The 20,581-nt window shown below is 48.0% G+C and overlaps 3 protein-coding genes across 3 annotated transcripts; all 3 read left to right on the forward strand.

Annotated features, from left to right (window-relative positions):
* Window positions 1-1,303: 1,303 nt before the first annotated feature.
* On the forward strand, window positions 1,304-6,253 carry LOC142087349 (arylamine N-acetyltransferase, pineal gland isozyme NAT-3-like). The gene is made up of 2 exons (XM_075161491.1): window positions 1,304-1,817; window positions 3,731-6,253. Exon 2 carries the CDS (start codon window positions 3,738-3,740, stop codon window positions 4,608-4,610), a length of 873 nt encoding a protein of 290 aa, XP_075017592.1. The 5' UTR covers window positions 1,304-1,817; window positions 3,731-3,737; the 3' UTR covers window positions 4,611-6,253.
* Window positions 5,529-12,032, forward strand: LOC142087262 (arylamine N-acetyltransferase, liver isozyme-like). The gene is given in 5 exon segments (XM_075161317.1): window positions 5,529-5,611; window positions 7,744-8,057; window positions 10,242-10,344; window positions 10,347-10,524; window positions 11,789-12,032. Coding segments are annotated over 4 exon segments (834 nt in total). The 5' UTR covers window positions 5,529-5,611; window positions 7,744-7,748.
* A 4,531-nt stretch (window positions 12,033-16,563) lies between these two features.
* LOC142087350 (arylamine N-acetyltransferase, pineal gland isozyme NAT-3) lies at window positions 16,564-19,903 on the forward strand. The gene is made up of 2 exons (XM_075161492.1): window positions 16,564-16,740; window positions 17,735-19,903. Exon 2 carries the CDS (start codon window positions 17,742-17,744, stop codon window positions 18,612-18,614), a length of 873 nt encoding a protein of 290 aa, XP_075017593.1. The 5' UTR covers window positions 16,564-16,740; window positions 17,735-17,741; the 3' UTR covers window positions 18,615-19,903.
* Window positions 19,904-20,581: the final 678 nt, after the last annotated feature.

Below are 20,581 nucleotides of genomic sequence, written 5' to 3' on the forward strand. Positions count from 1 at the left end.
GGGACAGAGTTGAAATGCAAACAGACTCTGGCAAGGCTCCGGGGTCAAGATAAGCCTTTTCTTACCTTCAGCGCTCATTGAGTGAGCTTTGCCCTCTGAGGGCCTTGGGCACGCCTGCGGAGAATGAGAGCTCGTGGTTTTAACGGCTTGAGGAGCAAAATGGGCAGGATGGGAAGAAAAAGGAGAGAGATGCAGGAGCGACGGCACAGGAGAGTGAGATGGGATGAGAATTTGAAAGACACGTGAAGAAAATGCTCAATATCAGAGCTACGTTCTAGGGAGAGGAGAAAAGCCGAGTATCAAAGAACCAGGAGAAATGGGGTTTACTCCTACTTGGTTAGAAAACACTCGTGTCTTAACGGGACCCCAAAGTTAGCTGGAACAGATCCCCAACCACTTCACACGTTTGCCTGAGGGAGCAGGGCAAGTGTTGGCTTCTGGCACCGTCTGTGGTCCCAAATGACGCTGGGCAAGGAGCATGGCCGGGTCTGCTCGCACATCGCACAGCGAGGGGTCCATGGGCTTCTTTTCTGTGCCGTTCCCACAAGGAGGACTGCGGGTCTGCCCGCTCGGCTTTTGGCTTCTCGTTGTCGAAATGAGGGGCTCTCAGCCTGTGGGAAGAGAAGGGATTACTCCATGTACAGCAAGATCTCTTTGTACCAAATTGGATCTGCCCAGGGGAGCCCGATGAGGGCAGGCGATCCCTTCCCTTCAGCGCCTCTCGGCTTGGGCATCGGTTCTCGCTTGCGGGGTCAAACACCGGCCACTGATGGGATGATAAAGAGCCAAATTTTGATACGGGAGTGGAGCTGTGTAGTGGGTTACCACAGACATCTCTGTTTGGTCTGATTTATTATCTCTGCTAATTATTCCAATAAATCAGTGTTTGAATGAAACTTGCCATTGCTACTAAATGTGAAGGACTGGAAGTACTGTTGGGGAACTAACGGGAAAGAATCCAGCTGTATCTAGGAGAGAATTAGCAAGCCTTGGCTTGGCACAACGCAAGCAAAATTTGCAGGTACAAGAGCAGTATGAAACCCACCGAAAGGACGGAGCTCCCCATGTGTTAGCACTCCCTAGCCATCACTTTGCCAACAGCATCTTCACCACCACGACACCCTCAGCTGCTACTTGTGGGCAAAGACCGCAGAAGACCCACTGCTGTCCCAGTGCTTTCTTGCATTCTGTGAGATTGACTGGAATAAAAAAATGCAAATTAAGCAAAGGCAGCGCTGAAGTTCTTGTGCGTGCTGATCGGGGCAAGGGTGCAAATCACGGTGCCGAAACCTTGCTGCTTTTCAGAAACAGTGCAAAAACCTTCTCAGATTGATTGCATGCAAGATTTCTTCCCCACGTTTCCAATGAAATAGTAACCTAATACCTGGGAAAAAATATCTCTTACCCGAGTGCATTCAGCCAGCTACTGAAACCCGAACATACCCTTTTCATCACAGCCCGAGCTAGCCCTGCAGAAAGCACGAAAGGAGTGAAAACGCGAAGCAGCCTCTGCTCTAATAACAACCAGGTTTTGCAGGCATGTCGAGTCAGTGCTGTTGGTTTTGCTCGCTCGCTACAGCTCTCGTGCTCCACCCTTCCGTTTTTTTTTCTTTTTTTTTTTTTCCCAGCTTTTGCAATCTGACTGAGGCGGGTGAAAGCAAGTTGGGGGAAAGGACATTCCCCCGAAGAGGAGCTGGAGAACAGTCCTCAAGCCCTGCCTGCGCTAGGTAAAGGACAGCCAGCCACGCCACTTGCTTTAGCCTAAAACCATCCCCTCAAACCCCGGCGATACACTGGTGGTTGAACCGATTTTCCAGGTAAGCCTTTCTTTTAAACCCCGAACCTTGGTAGCTGAGCGCTCCCTAACCAGGAAGTTAAATCTGTTTGAAGACAAAACACAGCAGAAAATGGTGTAACGGCCGAGCGGGGAACGCTCAGCCGCTCGGTGTAACAGATACGCTGGTTCATTTGCTCATTTATCAGCCCCCAGCAGCTCGGGCATTCGTGCCATCTGACTTATTTCAGATAACACCGCTGAAAGGGCTTTATAAACACCCGCACGAGACGGACAGGCAGTCAGAAAAACCCCACACCAATGTTTTCCCTTTAAGTAAGTGTAACTCTACGTGTTTTGCCTGCTGTGGCAAAGTGAAAGTAAGGGAGAAAGAAAGGGAAAACCAGCTCATTGCTGGCGATGCTGGTTTAAAGTTCACACAGCAAGAACTAAGTTTCTGCCCAGTTTCCAAAAGGGAATAGAGTTGTAGTTCTGGGGCATTGGGGAAAAGCCTGGGAATGAGCCAAAAGCCGAACAAAGAGAATCCCCCGAATAAAAACCTGATGCTCTTAGCCTCATGTGGGATCATTCAGGCCAGCTTGTTGGATGTTGAAGGCGTGGCAGTGCCCGTGATGAAATAGTTACAGATTTCTATCCTCAAGGTTTTCTCTGTTTCTGCCAGAATACTACACCAAATGGAAATTTTTCATTTTCATCGCTTTGTTTATGTACTGGAAGCATCTTTCCAAAATTCCCATGCAATTTGGTGTGTGCCCGTTTTCATCAGATGATTGAGAATTTAATCCTGTTGGAACAATTGGACTTTTTCCTACAAGTTTTCCTTAAGAATCATACACAGGAACTTGAGAACATTTTGGGACCTCTTGGGTCAATAATCTGAGCAACGTTGCTCCGTACTCAGAGATGTCTGAAATTTAGCGGTGCCTGGGGAGGAATAACAAAAGTATTTGGCTACATCAAAATCCCTTTCTTGTTTCCTTACCAACAAGGGCTGGGAGGACTCGAGCTGCTTTCCACCCCTCTGCTCGTGAAGCACAGCCTCCCGCTGAGCCCTTCTGCTGCAGTTGGGATGGGGAGGGTGATGCCTGCTCCCTTACCCACCGGCAGCCACCCACCGCTGGGGAGACCATGAGTTGAAAGAGCAAATGAATCCCCAAAATGATGTCAGAAAATGTGAGGCCCCCTGAAAACTTGTAGTTTTGACCCAAACCTTGGTTTCCTCCTGCTGCTGATGTAGGGCTGTGATTAGCAGAGCCGGGGAGCTAAACCGTGCTGCAGGGAGGTGGATCACAGCAGATGCAGCAAAAAACCTCCCACAGCCTTTTCTGCCCTAAAAAAACCCTTCTGTGCTCCAGGTCACGTCTGCTACTTCCAACACAGAGAGCAGGAGCAGGTGAGACCAGCTCGTGCCAGGCTGCCTAAATAATGAAGGAAATACCATGGCAGGGCAGATTTTTTTCAAATTTGGTTGCAGAAGAGGCTCTGGATTGCTCTGCAAGAGTGGGAAGGTTTGTTTTCTGCTTCTGCTTTGCTGAGTCAAACCATGAGTAAAGCAGTTCAGATCTGGGGAGTCTCAGTTCCTATAATTTCTAGCGGGGAAACAGTGCTGCTACTGTTTTTGTTCCTTCCTACGGAGATTTGTAGCTTTGCTGGGCAGGAACTCTCTACTGAAATGTGCTTAGCACAGCTGGAGCCTCTTGTCACAGCTGTAAAAGAAACAATTAGAAATAACATTTGTGCTCATCAGCATTGTCCCATTGGCTTCCCTCAGTGCTAATACTCACACTCAGCTGCCTTTGATAGGGCCATCAGTCAAATCCCGCTCCTCTTCTGAGCAGGCTGCCCATGCTGATGAGCGCCCCGCTATAAGGGATGGGGAAGATCCCTCTGTCACTTCTGACACAACCCATTATTTTTTTCCCACCCTTCTCTCAGAGGCAGCATGGACATCCAGGAGTATTTCACCAGAATTTCTTACCGGGGCTCCTGCGATAAGCCGGACCTGCCCACCTTGACAGATATATTCCAGCACCACATCCGAGCGGTCCCTTTTGAAAACCTCAGCATCCACTGCGGGGAGAGCATCGAGCTGGACCTGGAAGCCACTTACAACAAGATAGTGAGGAAGAAACGCGGGGGCTGGTGCATGGAAAACAACCACCTTTTATCTTGGGTCCTGAAAACCCTCGGCTACAACGTCACCTTTCTGGGATCAAAAGTTTATGTCCCAGAGTATGATGCATATCCAGAAGAAATCAATCATCTGCTGCTAAAAGTGGAGCTTGATGGCAAATCTTACATTGTGGATGGCGGGTTTGGGAGGGCTTACCAGATGTGGCAGCCAATGGAGCTGATTTCGGGGACAGACCAGCCACAGACCCCTGGGATCTTTCGGTTCCTGGAGGAGAATGGGGTCTGGTACCTCGAGAAGGTGAAAAGGAAGCAGTGGATTCCCAACCAAAGCGTCTCCACTTCCCATAACGTGGAAAAAAATCCGTGCCATCGGATTTATCTCTTCACCCTTCAGCCACGAGACATCGAAGACTTCAGAGCCTGCAACGCCCACCTGCAGACAGCGCCGGACTCGTTGTTTGTGATAAAGTCTATCTGCAGCCTGCAGACCATGGATGGTGTCTGGGCTCTGCTGGGGTGGGAACTCACCGAGATAAAGTACAATTATAAGGATAATATGGATCTGGTCGAAATCAGAATCCTTGCAGATGAAGAAATGGAGAAAACACTGAAAGAGAAATTCAATATAACACTAGACAAGAAATTTGTACCTGTCAATAGAAGCAGATTGTCTCTGCGTTAGCTCCCTGCCTGAATTATAATTCAATCCAGTGGCATTACATGCAATCCTTCCCCCTATTTCTGACAAGCGTCTAACGGTTAAGCTTTCTCTTTCCACCTACACCAGTGCAAGGCAGAACATCTTAGCATGAATCTGGAAAAGAAATTGATTTTCAGAACTGCTCCTGCATCTCTTTTTGGTTTGGGTACGACGAATTTCTTCCTAGCTCAATCAAATCACTCCCCTTCTGTTTGTGCTTAGCTGGAAGCAGGCTCTGCCCATTCCCTATTCCTTTCATCTCTTAAAAGCTTTTCCAAATACACCCGGAGTAGCAGGGCAGAGCGATGGAGCTGTAGGTCTCTTTCTTTATTACTTTGCGCTGCCACCTGGGGAAAATCATACCCACCTCTTAAATGAATACCATATTATTTTTGGAATCTAATAGCCAAAAAAACAAAGCCATCCAGTGCCGAGTTTGCTACAGTTAAGCCATAAGCCTGTCCTTTTTGCCTCTCACGCGGCAGTCGGACAGTCCCACGCCTGTACCGCACTGTGCTCATCCTTACGGACGGGCATGACGATGAGAAATATTAGCGGACAATTCTGTGTTGCTTCAGACTTTACACGACCCCTGTTCTCTCAGTGACATAACCAAAAAGCAGTATTTGTTTGAACTGAAAGCATCTCCCACGCGTTTTTTTGCCCCGTTTTCCCAGAGTCAAACACCTCTATAGGTGCTTGGCTGCATCTGTGCAATAGTCCCTTATAGCGCATGAGGCTCCCCCATCCTATAGGAAAATGAAATGTTAATGACTGACCCTGTAGTGGATTGCAGAAGAAAAAGGGGCTTCTTATAGTGCGGACCAGCAGCTTGTAACAGAGATGTTCTGCTGGAGGGTACCGCTGTCCCTGCCAGGCAGAAAAGGCAGCCTGGACCTTTAAGAGCAGCAGTTCCCAGTACAACTCTTCCTGGGAACTTTGGAGCAAACCAGGGCGGAAAGCCTGAGCTCGCTGGCTGAGAGGTAAGTGCCCGAGTGTCTGATCTTTAACTTCATCCTGCAGCTGTGGGTCAGCCTCTTTGGAAAAGCCCACCCCTGTGTGTCCGCATACCATGTGCTTAGCACTGTAAGCACATCAGCAAAGTATAAATTACTTTATATAAATCAGCAACCCCACAGCCGACAGCGTGCGTTGCATTGCAAGGACGTTGTCCCAGTACAAAGATCAAGTGCTCGAGACTTAAACTAACCCCCACATGCTGAGCCAGTGTACGAAAAATCCAGCTCCTGACTCGCAGCGTAGCTTAAAATCAAACAAATGGTAGAGGCACGTGCAAGAGGATCCAACCTTGGAAGCCTCTCCTGAATTTTAGCAGAGAAGACTCGCTTGGGCCCCTCCTGGTCAGAGAGGTTCAGCTCGACACCGTCACAGGGAAAAGATGTTTCTATCTGGTATGCAAAATGGCTAAAGTGGGAGTAGAAAGAAAAACGAGGGAGAGGACCACAGGATGAGCTTGCCAGCGTACACGTGCTGTTGGGGAGGGAATGGCTTTCTACAGCCAGCGTTTCCAAGGAGATCCTGCCAGAGATGAGTGCCCTTGTCCTAAAAAAGGGATGGAAAAAACCATAAAATGCAGTATCAAAGACACATTACTGTTTTTTCATGTAGCCTCTTTGGGTCCTTTGAAGTGAAAATATTTATTTCTTATTCCCTTATTGGGATAGTCCTCTATTTTGTTATATTTGCTCGTGTTTTTGCATCAGCCACTCTGAATCCTGGTACCAGCGCAGATCAGGAGCAACACAACAAAGTCAAGTGAGTTGTGCCGCTGGCATGAAAATTGTGGTTAAAGTCTAGAGGTTAGGTCATCTGACATGCTGACCTGCAGGGGCAGGGGGATTTCCACCTCTGTATTTGAGGGGGGATTTTCCAAAGCTCCCAGCGCTCGCTTGAGTGCTGGCATGGACATCGGGTCAAACTGCCGGTCACTCCCAGGGGAGAGTTGGACCAAAGCCGAGAACAGGCGCTGGAAGATAATCTCTCCCATCTCCTCTGCGTCAAATGATTTTTGGAAAATCCTCCCAGGGAATGTGCAACCCATTTCAAGGAGCAGGAAATGCTCCGACTTTTTGGAAATTAATACAGTCCTTAGCAGATTGTGAATGGTTCTGGAAAACAAATATCCTTGCGTGGCAAAAAGCCAAATCAAATCTAAATTAAAGGGACAAGAAATCCTTGCAGCTCCCAGATGAGTCGGTGGGTTAGAAGGGTTATAGGGAACCTTTTGCATCTTGGCCACACAGCCAGTACCAATGACAGTCTCTTTCTGCTAATGAGAGGGAAAGGGATCAGAGCCATGAAGACACAAAATATACCCAATTATTGAGCTGAAACTAAGGCCTTGGTTTGTAAAAGACGGTAAAAGAAACCAAAAGCCGATGAATACGCCTTGAATGTATTCTTAGTAATTACCAATTCCTCTGACCCTTAGGTTAGAAAAATTAGCAGTTCCTTCCTTCAACAGCCAGGGTCAAGGCTCTGTCTGAACTCCACAGGGAAACTAAAGAGATTAAGAACACAACAACCCACTTCACATGGCAGCCTGTCTAAAACGGTGACACGCTGAGGTGTTAATCCCAGTTAGTTGAAGCTGTGACTGTAAAACCTTCCAGTTAAATGACCTGTGGGATAAACAAAGAATTGCTTACCTGTTAGGGCAAAAGAAACAGTAGGGAACTGCTGTGACTTTCATGCCGGTATGGTCTGGCAACTTTTCTGCAAACCTGTTGTTTTATACATTTTTTATACATTTTTTATACATTTTTTGTTACATGGGACCCTCAGTCCGGGGCCAGAGATTCTGTTGTGCCACGCCGTGTCTTCCCATAGGAAAGACACCCACCTGGGTTGAAGGCAACTCTGAGAGAGGGAAAGCATTATTGTCACCTGCTCCTACCCCACCTCTTTTGTACGAAGTACAGAGGCACAGCCAGGTCTAGCCTGCATTCGCCTCCTGTCAGGGCACAGGCTTCTTTCAAATCCCCACTGAAACGGCCTGGGCTACCTTGGCAGGCTGGTTAACCTCTGCTACAGGAGTAGGAGTGAACCCTTGACAGCCGCACAACAGTAACTGGCTATTTTTCTGCTCACACAGGCAAAATGAACATTCAAGAGTATTTCGCAAGAATTTCTTACAACGAGTCCCATAAGGATGCAGACTTGCAAACCTTAACAGTCGTCTTCCAGCGCCACATCCAGGCAATTCCTTTTGAAAACCTCAGCATGCATTGCGGGGAGACCATCGAACTGGATTTACAATCTACTTACAATAAGATTGTGAGAAAGAAACGTGGTGGATGGTGCCTGGAAAGCAACCACCTTTTATTTTGGGCCTTGCAAGAACTAGGGTATGACGTCTGTATTCTTGGAGGAAACAGTTTTGAACCAGCAGAGAGGACATACACTGCTGTCCTGGTTTTGGCTGGGATAGAGTTAATTTTCTTCCTAGTAGCTGGAAGTAGTAGCCACGGTCGAGGTAGCTTTTCCATCCCACTTCCTCATGTCCTACTCTCCACCTTGTACGGACCAGTATCTCAGCCATTAGGAGTAAGTGTCCCTGTGCTCTAGAGAGAAGATGTCATGGATACACACCACAGGGCACCCTGTGCTTTTACCTGTGTGACCACGGAGAGGACATGAGGAAGCGGGATGGAAAATCTACCTCGACCCTTGAGGCACGGGTACGTGAGTTGAAAGGAAAAACAGTCACAAAAGGGGTTCTTCCAGGAAAATTGCTGCTCCAGTTTCCAATGAGCAGTTCCCCAGACAGAGTAGAAGAGCTGATTTTACTTCTGAACTTAATAAAGGGACTTTTGATTCGCATTTACAAGACATGAGTAACGAATACGATGACCAGGACTAGAGGGGCCCTGCCTCCAGCCAGGTGGAGGAAAGGCACGACCGGGTTTACTGGACTGCGTGGATTCGATGGCCTGGCACATCAGAGCCACAGGAGTATAAGGCTCTAGCAGACACCGGTGCACAGTGCACCCTGATGCTATAAAGGGGCAGAACCCATTTGCATTTCTGGAGTGACAGGGGGATCCCAAGAGGTAACTGTGTTGGAGGCCAAAGTGAGCCTGACCGGGAACGAGTGGCAGAAGCACCCCATTGTGACTGGCCCAGAGGCTCCGTGCATCCTTGGCATAGACTACCTCAGGAGAGGGTATTTCAAGGACCCCAAAGGGTCCTTAAAAGGTGGGCTTTTGGTATAGCTGCCCTGGAGATGGAGGAAATTAAACAGCTGTCCACCTTGCCTGGTCTCTCAGAGGACCCTTCTGTTGTGGGGCTGCTGAGGGTCGAGGAACAACAGGTACCAATTGCCACCACAACAGTGCACCGGCGGCAATACCGCACCAACCGAGACTCCCTGATCCCCATCCATGAGCTGATTCATCTACTGGAGAGCCAAGGAGTGATCAGCAAGACTCGCTCACCCTTTAACAGTCCCATAGGGCCAGTGCAAAAGTCCAAAGGAGAGTGGAGACTAACAGTAGACTACCGTGGCCTGAACGAAGTCACGCCGCCACTGAGTGCTGCCATGCCGGACATGCTGGAACTTCAATACGAACTGGAGTCAAAGGCAGCCAAGTGGTACGCCACCATTGACATTGCTAATGCCTTCTTCTCCATCCCTTTGGTGGCAGAGTGCAGGCCACAGTTTGCTTTCACTTGGAGGGGCGTCCAGTACACCTGGAACCGACTGCCCCAGGGGTGGAAACACAGCCCTACCATTTGCCATGGACTGATCCACACCGCACTGGAACAGGGTGAGGCTCTGGAACACCTGCAATACATTGACGACATCATTGTATGGGGCAACACAGCAGAAGCAGCTTTTGAGAAAGGGAAGAAAATAATTCAAATCCTTCTGAAGGCCGGTTTTGCCATAAAACAAAGTAAGGTCAAGGGACCTGCACAGGATTAAGGGAATGATATGCGTGTGTATATATCAAAAGACAGGAAAAGTGGTGGTGATTCCTTGGAATGTGTTGGAAAATACATGACGTAGATGGTATAGAATAAGGGATGGATACTGTCCTGGTTTTGACTGGAATAGAGTTCGTTTTCTTCCTAGTAACTGGTATAATGCTGAGTTTTGGATTTAGTATGAGAATAATGTTATAATACACTGAGGTTTTAGTTTATGCTAGTCAAGGACTTTTCAGCTTCTCATGCTCTGCCAAGTGCACAAAAAGTTGGGAGGGAGCATAGCCAGGACAGCTGACCCAAACTGGCCAACAGGGTATTCCATACGGTATGACGTCATGCTCAGTATATAAGCTGGGGGGAGTTGGCCAGGGGGCAGCGATCGCTGCTTGGGGACTGGCTGGGCATCACTCGGCAGGTGATGAGCAATTGCATTGTGCATCACTTGCTTTATATATTCTATTATTATTATTATCATTATTATAATTATTATTATTATTTTACTTTATTTGATTTCAATTATTAAACCGTCTTTACCTCAAACCATGAGTTTTCTCACTTTTACTCTCCTGATTCTCTCCCCCATCCCACTGGAGCAGGGGGGAGTGAGCAAGCGGCTCTGTGGTAGTTGCTGGGTAGGCTTAAACCACAACAACTGCTGAGATAAATCGTACCCTACTGAAGGTGGTCAAGGGAAATTCCTACATAGTAGATGCCGGTTTTGGTGGTGCCCACCAGGCGTGGCAGCCGTTGATGTTGATTTGTGACCCCAGATCCCCGGCATCTTCCGCTTCATGGAAGACAACGGCACCTGGTACTTGGAGAAAGTCAAAAGGAAGCATTATATTCCCGAGCAAAGTGTCCTGATCACTGATACTCCAGAACTGGGGAATATCAGAAAAATGTATACATTCACTCTTGAGCCACGACATATAAATGACTTCCATTGAATCATAGAATCATTAAGGTTGGAAAAGACCTCTAAGGTCATCGAGTCCAACCATCAACCCAACGCTACCATGCCCACTAAACCATGTCCCTAAGCGCCTCATCTACATGTCTTTTAAATACTTCCAGGGTTGGTGACTTCACCACTTCCCTGGGCAGCCTGTTCCAAGGCCTGACCACTTTTTCAGTAAAGAAATTTTTCCTAATGTCCAATCTAAACCTCCCTTGGCGCAACTTGAGGCCATTTCCTCTCGTCCTATCACTTGTTACTTGGCAGAAGAGACCAACTCCCACCTCGCTACAACCTCCTTTCAGGTAGTTGTACAGCGCGATGAGGTCTCCCCTCAGCCTCCTCTTCTCCAGACTAAACAACCCCAGTTCCCTCAGCCGCTCCTCATAAGGCTTGTGCTCCAGGCCCTTCACCAGCTTTGTTGCCCTTCTCTGGACACGCTCCAGCACCTCAATGTCCTTCTTGTAGTGAGGGGCCCAAAACTGAACACAGTATTTGAGGTGCAGCCTCACCAGTGCCCAGTACAGGGGCACGATCACCTCCCTGCTCCTGCTGACCACACTATTTCTGATACAGGCCAGGATGCCATTGGCCTTCTTGGCCACCTGGGCACACTGCCGGCTCATGTTCAGCCAGCTGTCAACCAGCACCCCCAGGTCCTTTTCCTCAGGGCAGCTTTCCAGCCACTCTTCCCCAAGCCTGTAGCGTTGCCTGGGGTTGTTGTGGCCGAAGTGCAGGACCCGGCACTTGGCCTTGTTGAACCTCATACAGTTGGCCTCGGCCCATCGATCCAGCCTGTCCAGGTCCCTCTGCAGAGCCTTCCTACCCTCCAGCAGATCAACACTCCCACCCAACTTGGTGTCATCTGTCAAACTTACTGAGGGAGCACTCGATCCCCTCATCCAGATCATTGATAAAGATATTGAACATATATCTTTATATATGTTCATATAAAGTACTGAGCCCTGGGGAACACCGCTCGTGACCGGCCGCCAACTGGATTTAACTCCGTTGACCACAACTCTCTGGGCCCGTCCGTCCAGCCAGTTTTTTACCCAGCGAAGAGTGTACCTGTCTAAGCCGTGAGCCGCCAGCTTCTCTAGGAGAATGCCGTGGGAGATAGTGTCAAAGGCTTTACCGAAGTCCAGGCAGACCACATCCACTGCCTTTCCCTCATCCACGAGGCGGGTCACTTGGTCATAGAAGGAGATCAGGTTGGTCAAGCAGGACCTGCCTTCCATGAGCCTGTGCTGGAGCTAAACATGTACCTACAAGTGTCTCCAGATACCATAGTTCAGAAGAAGTCAATCTGCAGTCTCCAGACCACTGGAGTCAGTGACCTATTGATTAGCTGGGAATATTTTCCTCTTAAAATATCTTGCAACAATATTTTTTGCATATGGTACACAGGTTTGAATACCCAGGCATTTATGTGCCTGATAATGATAGACACTGTTGACTTGAGAATCCTCTTTGCACAGGCAGGTCATACGTAAATGGCTGGAATTACATCTGCCCAGATCATAGGCTATTTTATGTATTTGTTTAGCAACAGTACAGAATTTTTACAAATGATCAGCTAAATAGTTTTAACGGGATGCCTTACATTGATTTTTGGACTAGACCAACATAACGTCTTTATTTTCAAATGAGGCCTTTCTGATCCTGCACAGGAAAATGCATTGTCCTGCAATCACCGATAATGGTGAAAATGTGGTAAAATTAAAGAGAATTTTAAACTGGTCTTTAGCAACTGAGCATTTCCCCATAGACCATCTGCTTTGTTTGCAGGCTTTGCCATGGATGCCCATTTTGCCCAGCTGCACCTCTGTAACAGCATTTCAGCCCCAAATTTTTCCAAATTTCCAAATTTTCCCATTTGGAAAATGTCCAAAGTAGGCTTTTGACAGCGTGATGGACAGCTCTCATTAGAAAGTGTGAAATGAAACTGTCTCAGGGTCCAGCCAGCAATGCCGATGCCCCATTACATATTACACTGTCGTACTTCCCTTTGGCAATGACAGTGTAACATGATGGCAATTATTAACTGGTTAATCATGGCAGCATTTATCTGCACAAAAAGCAGTAAAACGGCATATATCCAATTTCTAGATAGCACGTTGAAATGAAGAGAGAAAGATTAATGTCCTGAGTCTCCAAAGGTGCTCTGGGTGCATATTACATACTGATTTGGGAAGCACTGGAATATTTTTGCGGCAGTGTGTGCAATGCTCAGATGCAGAGAGCAGGAGGGAGGTCATGCACTTCTTGCAAAGTTAAGTTGCAAAAGTAAAATCTCGGGCACAAGCAAATGCTGGGTATCCGAGCTCCCTGGGAGGTGCCGAGAGGCAGTTGCTACCTCCCTGATGATTTTGGGAGGGAGCAGAAGCCCCGTGCCCTGCGGCGGGACAGACCCGCTCTGCCAAGCGCTGCATGAAGCAGTGGCGCTGCGTGATAACGCAGTGGTTTGAACTTTCAGGAAAGGGGAAAAAACCCCACCATTTGCTGACATTCGTGGCGGGGACGAATCACACAGCCACCTCCTGCTCGCCAGGAGGGTGCCCTGAGCGGGGGCAGCTGCAGCCAGAGGTACCCCGGGCTGGGGAGGGAGCCGCTGGCTCTGCCCCCGGGCCCCAGGGAGGAGAGTTGGTTTCTGATCCTGTTCCTGCCGAGCTGAATTTCTTGTTTGAAACCACTTACCTGTGACCCCGCTGGTGCTGTCTTACCTCCGGTCTGGTAAGGAGCATTTTGGGCAGCGCCTGTGGGAGCTGAGGAGGGGGAAAATCAGACAGGGAAGAAAGGAGTGCAAACTGCAGCTGTGCTTGCAGAGGTGCATTGCTCCGAACACTCAGCTGTGACCATGCTTCGACGAGGATCCCGCCCCGACGTGTCCCACTGCAGCTGTCACAATTCATGGGAAAATAACAGCCAGATGTATGGGCATGTTTTTCACCAAAGCAGTTAATTTTTGCTTCAAACCCTCTATGAGATAAAGCCATTCGTGTAGAAAAGCCAATTGTTCCCTTTGTAATGGAATTTAACTGAATTACCACCACTTACAGGTAAGAGATTTACGCTGAAACCCTCAGGACTGGAAGGCCCTACAGACCAAAGTGGTCTCCTCGGTCTGCGTTAACACCCTTGGTGTTGCCTTGTGTGAAAAACCTCCTCTTGGCAGGGTAAAGATAAGCAGAGAAGATAATTTTTGACACTCACCAGCCCTCCGAGAGATGCCTCAGATGATGGAAACACTAAAATTGAGGTTTGGTGTCTTCCTCACCGAGAAAAAGCCAAGCAATGTCCCGCACAGCCACTCCCTTCTGTGGTCCCAAGGGCAAAAGTTGCTGCCGTAGTTGCAGGCTCATCCTTCGGCCGGTGGGGTGGACACCACCAACCTGCACGTGGTGGGTGCTGCGGATACAAATGGGGCAAGATGTGTAGCCACAGCTATTTGATATCTATAATTACATAAGGAAGGCAATGAATGTAAAGCATGGGGGAGTTCTGCCGTTATGAATATGTTCATAGGCCGTGAATTTATTCACCGGTCTTGTATTAGGGCAGCCCACAGCTCTTAAATTGCCTTTGGAAATGAAAGGCTAGCGCCAGCCACTCGGCTCAGGGTGTGCAGCGTCTCCTTTTCCAGCGACTCAGAGCTCAGCGGGGTGGGAGAATCTGACCTTGTGTACGAATTTGAGATTTTACACTAATCCCATTTAAAACACCTCGATTGTTTTATTACTTGAAAAGTCTCTCTCCTCTCCTCCCCACGAAAACCAGAGAGTTAAGTAGAATACCATATAGTTTGTATATTAACTAGCCAGATAACGTAATATAATATAATATAATTAATATAATAAACCTTGCTTTGTTATACAGCCCACCACAGAGGTCATTATAGAGGGGAGCTGTTTAACAGTGAGCAGACACTTGACCATTGCCCCAAACAGGGCACCCTATGCTTTTATTTCCCCAGGCAAATATTGCAGCGTATAATACTCTGTTAAAGCGAGGAGGGAGCAATATTCGATGCAGCCTCTCAGGAGAGTTATGATGACAGAAGGATTTCAGTAATAAATTAATTACTGTGCAACTGAGAGTGCAATTACATTGAGGGTCTTCTGGAAAAAGCTCAACCAGCTTCAGCTCCGGCCAAGGTTGGGAAACTGCATGGCAGTGTCCAGGTGGACAGCAAGATCCTTTCCAAGGACGTTCCCATTTGCACCTTCACCCCGCGGTCACGGTCCCTGCAACCCAGCCGGCCCGAGCTGGGCTTTGCCCTGTGCTGCTTTTGGGGGTGGGTGCAGGCACGTCGTGGCCCCATTACCCAGCAGCCGTGATTGCAGTTTATTGTCCCACCAAGCCTGAAATTAGCCCCAATGATCTGGCACAGAGTTGAAATGCAAACAGACTCTGGCAAGGCTCCGGGGTCAAGATAAGCCTTTTCTTACCTTCAGCGATCATTGAGTGAGCTTTGCCCTCTGACGGCCTTGGGCACGCCTGCGGAGAATGAGAGCTCATGGTTTTAACGGCTTGAGGAGCAAAATGGGCAGGATGGGAAGAAAAAGGAGAGAGATGCAGGAATGATGGCACAGGAGAGTGAGATGGGATGAGAATTTGAAAGACACGTGAAGAAAATGCTCAATATCAGAGCTATGTTCTAGGGAGAGGAGAAAAGCTGAGTATCAAAGAACCAGGAGAAATGGGGTTTGCTCCTACTTGGTTAGAAAACACTCGTGTCTTAACGGGACCCCAAAGTTAGCTGGAACAGATCCCCAACCACTTCACACGTTTGCCTGAGGGAGCAGGGCAAGTGTCGGCTTCTGGCACCGTCTGTGGTCCCAAATGACGCTGGGCAAGGAGCACGGCCGGGTCTGCTCGCACATCGCACAGCGAGGGGTCCATGGGCTTCTTTTCTGTGCGGTTCCCACAAGGAGGACTGCGGGTCTGCCCGCTCGGCTTTTGGCTTCTCGTTGTCGAAATGAGGGGCTCTCAGCCTGTGGGAAGAGAAGGGATTACTCCATGTACAGCAAGATCTCTTTGTACCAAATTGGATCTGCCCAGGGGAGCCCGATGAGGGCAGGCGATCCCTTCCCTTCAGCGCCTCTCGGCTTGGGCATCGGTTCTCGCTTGCGGGGTCAAACACCGGCCACTGATGGGATGATAAAGAGCCAAATTTTGATACGGGAGTGGAGCTGTGTAGTGGGTTACCACAGACATCTCTGTTTGGTCTGATTTATTATCTCTGCTAATTATTCCAATAAATCAGTGTTTGAATGAAACTTGCCATTGCTACTAAATGTGAAGGACTGGAAGTACTGTTGGGGAACTAACGGGAAAGAATCCAGCTGTATCTAGGAGAGAATTAGCAAGCCTTGGCTTGGCACAACGCAAGCAAAATTTGCAGGTACAAGAGCAGTATGAAACCCACCGAAAGGACGGAGCTCCCCATGTGTTAGCACTCCCTAGCCATCACTTTGCCAACAGCATCTTCACCACCACGACACCCTCAGCTGCTACTTGTGGGCAAAGACCGCAGAAGACCCACTGCTGTCCCAGTGCTTTCTTGCATTCTGTGAGATTGACTGGAATAAAAAAATGCAAATTAAGCAAAGGCAGCGCTGAAGTTCTTGTGCGTGCTGATCGGGGCAAGGGTGCAAATCACGGTGCCGAAACCTTGCTGCTTTTCAGAAACAGTGCAAAAACCTTCTCAGATTGATTGCATGCAAGATTTCTTCCCCACGTTTCCAATGAAATAGTAACCTAATACCTGGGAAAAAATATCTCTTACCCGAGTGCATTCAGCCAGCTACTGAAACCCGAACATACCCTTTTCATCACAGCCCGAGCTAGCCCTGCAGAAAGCACGAAAGGAGTGAAAACGCGAAGCAGCCTCTGCTCTAATAACAACCAGGTTTTGCAGGCATGTCGAGTCAGTGCTGTTGGTTTTGCTCGCTCGCTACAGCTCTCGTGCTCCACCCTTCCGTTTTCTTTTCTTTTTTTTTTTTTTCCCAGCTTTTGCAATCTGACTGAGGCGGGTGAAAGCAAGTTGGGGGAAAGGACATTCCCCCGAAGAGGAGCTGGAGAACAGTCCTCAAGCCCTGCCTGCGCTAGGTAAAGGACAGCCAGCCACGCCACTTGCTTTAGCCTAAAACCATCCCCTCAAACCCCGGCGATACACTGGTGGTTGAACCGATTTTCCAGGTAAGCCTTTCTTTTAAACCCCGAACCTTGGTAGCTGAGCGCTCCCTAACCAGGAAGTTAAATCTGTTTGAAGACAAAACACAGCAGAAAATGGTGTAACGGCCGAGCGGGGAACGCTCAGCCGCTCGGTGTAACAGATACGCTGGTTCATTTGCTCATTTATCAGCCCCCAGCAGCTCGGGCATTCGTGCCATCTGACTTATTTCAGATAACACCGCTGAAAGGGCTTTATAAACACCCGCACGAGACGGACAGGCAGTCAGAAAAACCCCACACCAATGTTTTCCCTTTAAGTAAGTGTAACTCTACGTGTTTTGCCTGCTGTGGCAAAGTGAAAGTAAGGGAGGAAGAAAGGGAAAACCAGCTCATTGCTGGTGATGCTGGTTTAAAGTTCACACAGCAAGAACTAAGTTTCTGCCCAGTTTCCAAAAGGGAATAGAGTTGTAGTTCTGGGGCATTGGGGAAAAGCCTGGGAATGAGCCAAAAGCCGAACAAAGAGAATCCCCTGAATAAAAACCTGATGCTCTTAGCCTCATGTGGGATCATTCAGGCCAGCTTGTTGGATGTTGAAGGCGTGGCAGTGGCCGTGACGCAATAGTTACAGATTTCTGCAACGTTTCTATCCTACAGGTTAGGAAATGTGGGAAGCCAAATGGGGACACCCTCTTTTTCTGCCAGGATATTACACCAAATGGAAGTTTTTCATTTTCATCGCTTTGTTTATGTATTGAAAGTATCTTTCCAAAATTCCCATGCAATTTGGTGTGTGTCAGGAAACAATTAGAAATAACATTTGTGCTCATCAGCATTGTCCCATTGCCTTCCCTCAGTGCTAATACTCACACTCAGCTGCCTTTGATAGGGCCATCAGTCAAATCCCGCTCCTCTTCTGAGCAGGCTGCCCATGCTGATGAGCGCCCCGCTATAAGGGATGGGGAAGATCCCTCTGTCACTTCTGACACAACCCATTATTTTTTTCCCACCCTTCTCTCAGAGGCAGCATGGACATCCAAGAGTATTTCACCAGAATTTCTTACCGGGGCTCCTATGATAAGCCGGACCTGCCCACCTTGACGGATATATTCCAGCACCACATCCGAGCGGTCCCTTTTGAAAACCTCAGCATCCACTGCGGGGAGAGCATCGAGCTGGACCTGGAAGCCATTTACAACAAGATAGTGAGGAAGAAACGCGGGGGCTGGTGCATGGAAAACAACCACCTTTTATCTTGGGTCCTGAAAACCCTCGGCTACAACGTCACCTTTCTGGGATCAAAAGTTTATGTCCCGGAGTATGACGCATATGCAGATGACATCGATCATCTGCTGCTAAAAGTGGAGCTTGATGGCAAATCTTACATTGTGGATGGCGGGTTTGGGATGGCTTACCAGATGTGGCAGCCAATGGAGCTGATTTCAGGGACAGACCAGCCACAGACCCCTGGGATCTTTCGGTTCCTGGAGGAGAATGGGGTCTGGTACCTCGAGAAGGTGAAAAGGAAGCAGTGGATTCCCAACCAAAGTGTCTCCACTTCCCATAACGTGGAAAAAGAAGTTTACCGTCGGGTTTATCTCTTCACCCTTCAGCCGCGAGACATCGAAGAGTTCAGATCCCGCAACGCCCACCTGCAGACAGCGCCGGACTCGTTGTTTGTGACAAAGTCTATCTGCAGCCTGCAGACCCCCGATGGCATCTGGGCTCTGGTGGGCTGGAAACTCACCGAGATAAAGTACAATTATAAGGATAATATGGATCTGGTTGAAATCAGAATCCTTGCAGATGAAGAAATGGAGAAAACACTGAAAGAGAAATTCAATATAACACTAGACAAGAAATTTGTACCCGTCAATAGAAGCAGGTTGTCTCTGTTTTAACTCCCTGCCTGAATTATAATTCAATCCAGTGGCATTACATGCAATCCTCCCCCCTATTTCTGACAAGCGTCTAACGGTTAAGCTTTCTCTTTCCACCTACACCAGTGCAAGGCAGAACATCTTAGCATGAATCTGGAAAAGAAATTGATTTTCAGAACTGCTCCTGCATCTCTTTTTGGTTTGGGTACGACGAATTTCTTCCTAGCTCAATCAAATCACTCCCCTTCTGTTTGTGCTTAGCTGGAAGCAGGCTCTGCCCATTCCCTATTCCTTTCATCTCTTAAAAGCTTTTCCAAATACACCCGGAGTAGCAGGGCAGAGCGATGGAGCTGTAGGTCTCTTTCTTTATTACTTTGCGCTGCCACCTGGGGAAAATTATACCCACCTCTTAAATGAATACCATATTATTTTTGGAATCTAATAGCCAAAAAAACAAAGCCATCCAGTGCCGAGTTTGCTACAGTTAAGCCATAAGCCTGTCCTTTTTGCCTCTCACGCGGCAGTCGGACAGTCCCACGCCTGTACCACACTGTGCTCATCCTTACGGACGGGCATGACGATGAGAAATATTAGCGGACAATTCTGTGTTGCTTCAGACTTTACACGACCCCTGTTCTCTCAGAGACATAACCAAAAAGCAGTATTTGTTTGAACTGAAAGCATCTCCCACGCATTTTGTTTGCTCCCACCCAGCAGCGGACTGATCTGAATACACGCTCCTCTCATGAAAGTGCTACTCTTCTCTGAGTGTTATTGCACATTAATTATCATGGCTGAACTCAAACACATGGGCAGCATCATTTTTCTGAAACATATCTGTTCTACTGAGGATGAGTTTGCAGTGATACTAATTGTATTGATGTAAGGAGAAACGATGAATCTTAATCAGATACCTAAAGGATAAGATTTTTACTATGAGAAATTGCTCAAATGTAATCCTTTTCCCCTTCGAGATGATGCTTGATGTTCCTTTATGTACAAATCATGGAAGCATTACAACTATGCACTTATAATTCAATCAATTATATAAGTGAATTACAATTAAATAAGTAAATCAAGAATTGTGAAGTAGTAGTATTCAGCTGTTTTTTCTCCAAATTACTACGTGTATTCCGAAAGTGAAAAATTTCATTAATCACTGCAGTTGTCCTGATTATTTGTATGTGCTACTATATTGCAGCTAAGGTTCTTAAAGATACAGTAACTCACTGACCCTTTTTTATTTGTTATGCAATATGTGCAGCTTTCTATAACTAGCAATTTATAGTTAATAAAAGCTGCTACTATTCTGCACGTTCAAAATGTATTTCACAGAGACACAGTGAGTTCCCCAAATCCCCGTCTTCCCAGAGTCAAACGCCTCTATAGGTGCTTGGCTGCATTTGTGCAATAGTTCCTTATAGTGCATGAGGCTCCCCCATCCTATAGGGAAATGAAACGTTAACGACTGACCCTGTAGTGGATCGCAGAAGAAAAAGGGGCTTCTTGTAGTGTGGACCAGCAGCTTGCAACAGGGATGGTCAGAAGAAACTGGATCCCAGGATCTGGCTTGTTTGCAAGCTGTATCCTTCTTTGGTGCCCACAGTAGTGGAAGAGCTAAGGGAGCTACACTGGGTGGGTTTATCCTTGCAGCAGCCTGGCAGCTGGGGCAGAGCATCGGGATGGAGGTGAAAGCCCAGCCAGGTCTCGCAGGGGTGTGGGGCAGCAGAAGGTCCACGAAGAGCCAAGAAGCTCCATCATTTGTGGGAATAAACATGCGAAACACCTCGAAAGGGCTGCACTCGTTCCTCTCCCCGTGCCTGGGTGTTTCTTGTGCTTTGGGCTGCTTCATAGGCTCAGGGGAAGGAGTAGGGCGTGATGTCCATTGCCCCAGAGATTCAGCATGTGAAGGGCAAACAATAATAAGAAAAACCTCTTTCCTTTCAGCTGACTCATCTCCTTGAGCATGTGCCCCATCCGCTGCTCCG

Source organism: Calonectris borealis, chromosome 12 (assembly GCF_964195595.1).
Source record: "Calonectris borealis chromosome 12, bCalBor7.hap1.2, whole genome shotgun sequence".
NCBI classification, from domain to species: domain Eukaryota; kingdom Metazoa; phylum Chordata; class Aves; order Procellariiformes; family Procellariidae; genus Calonectris; species Calonectris borealis.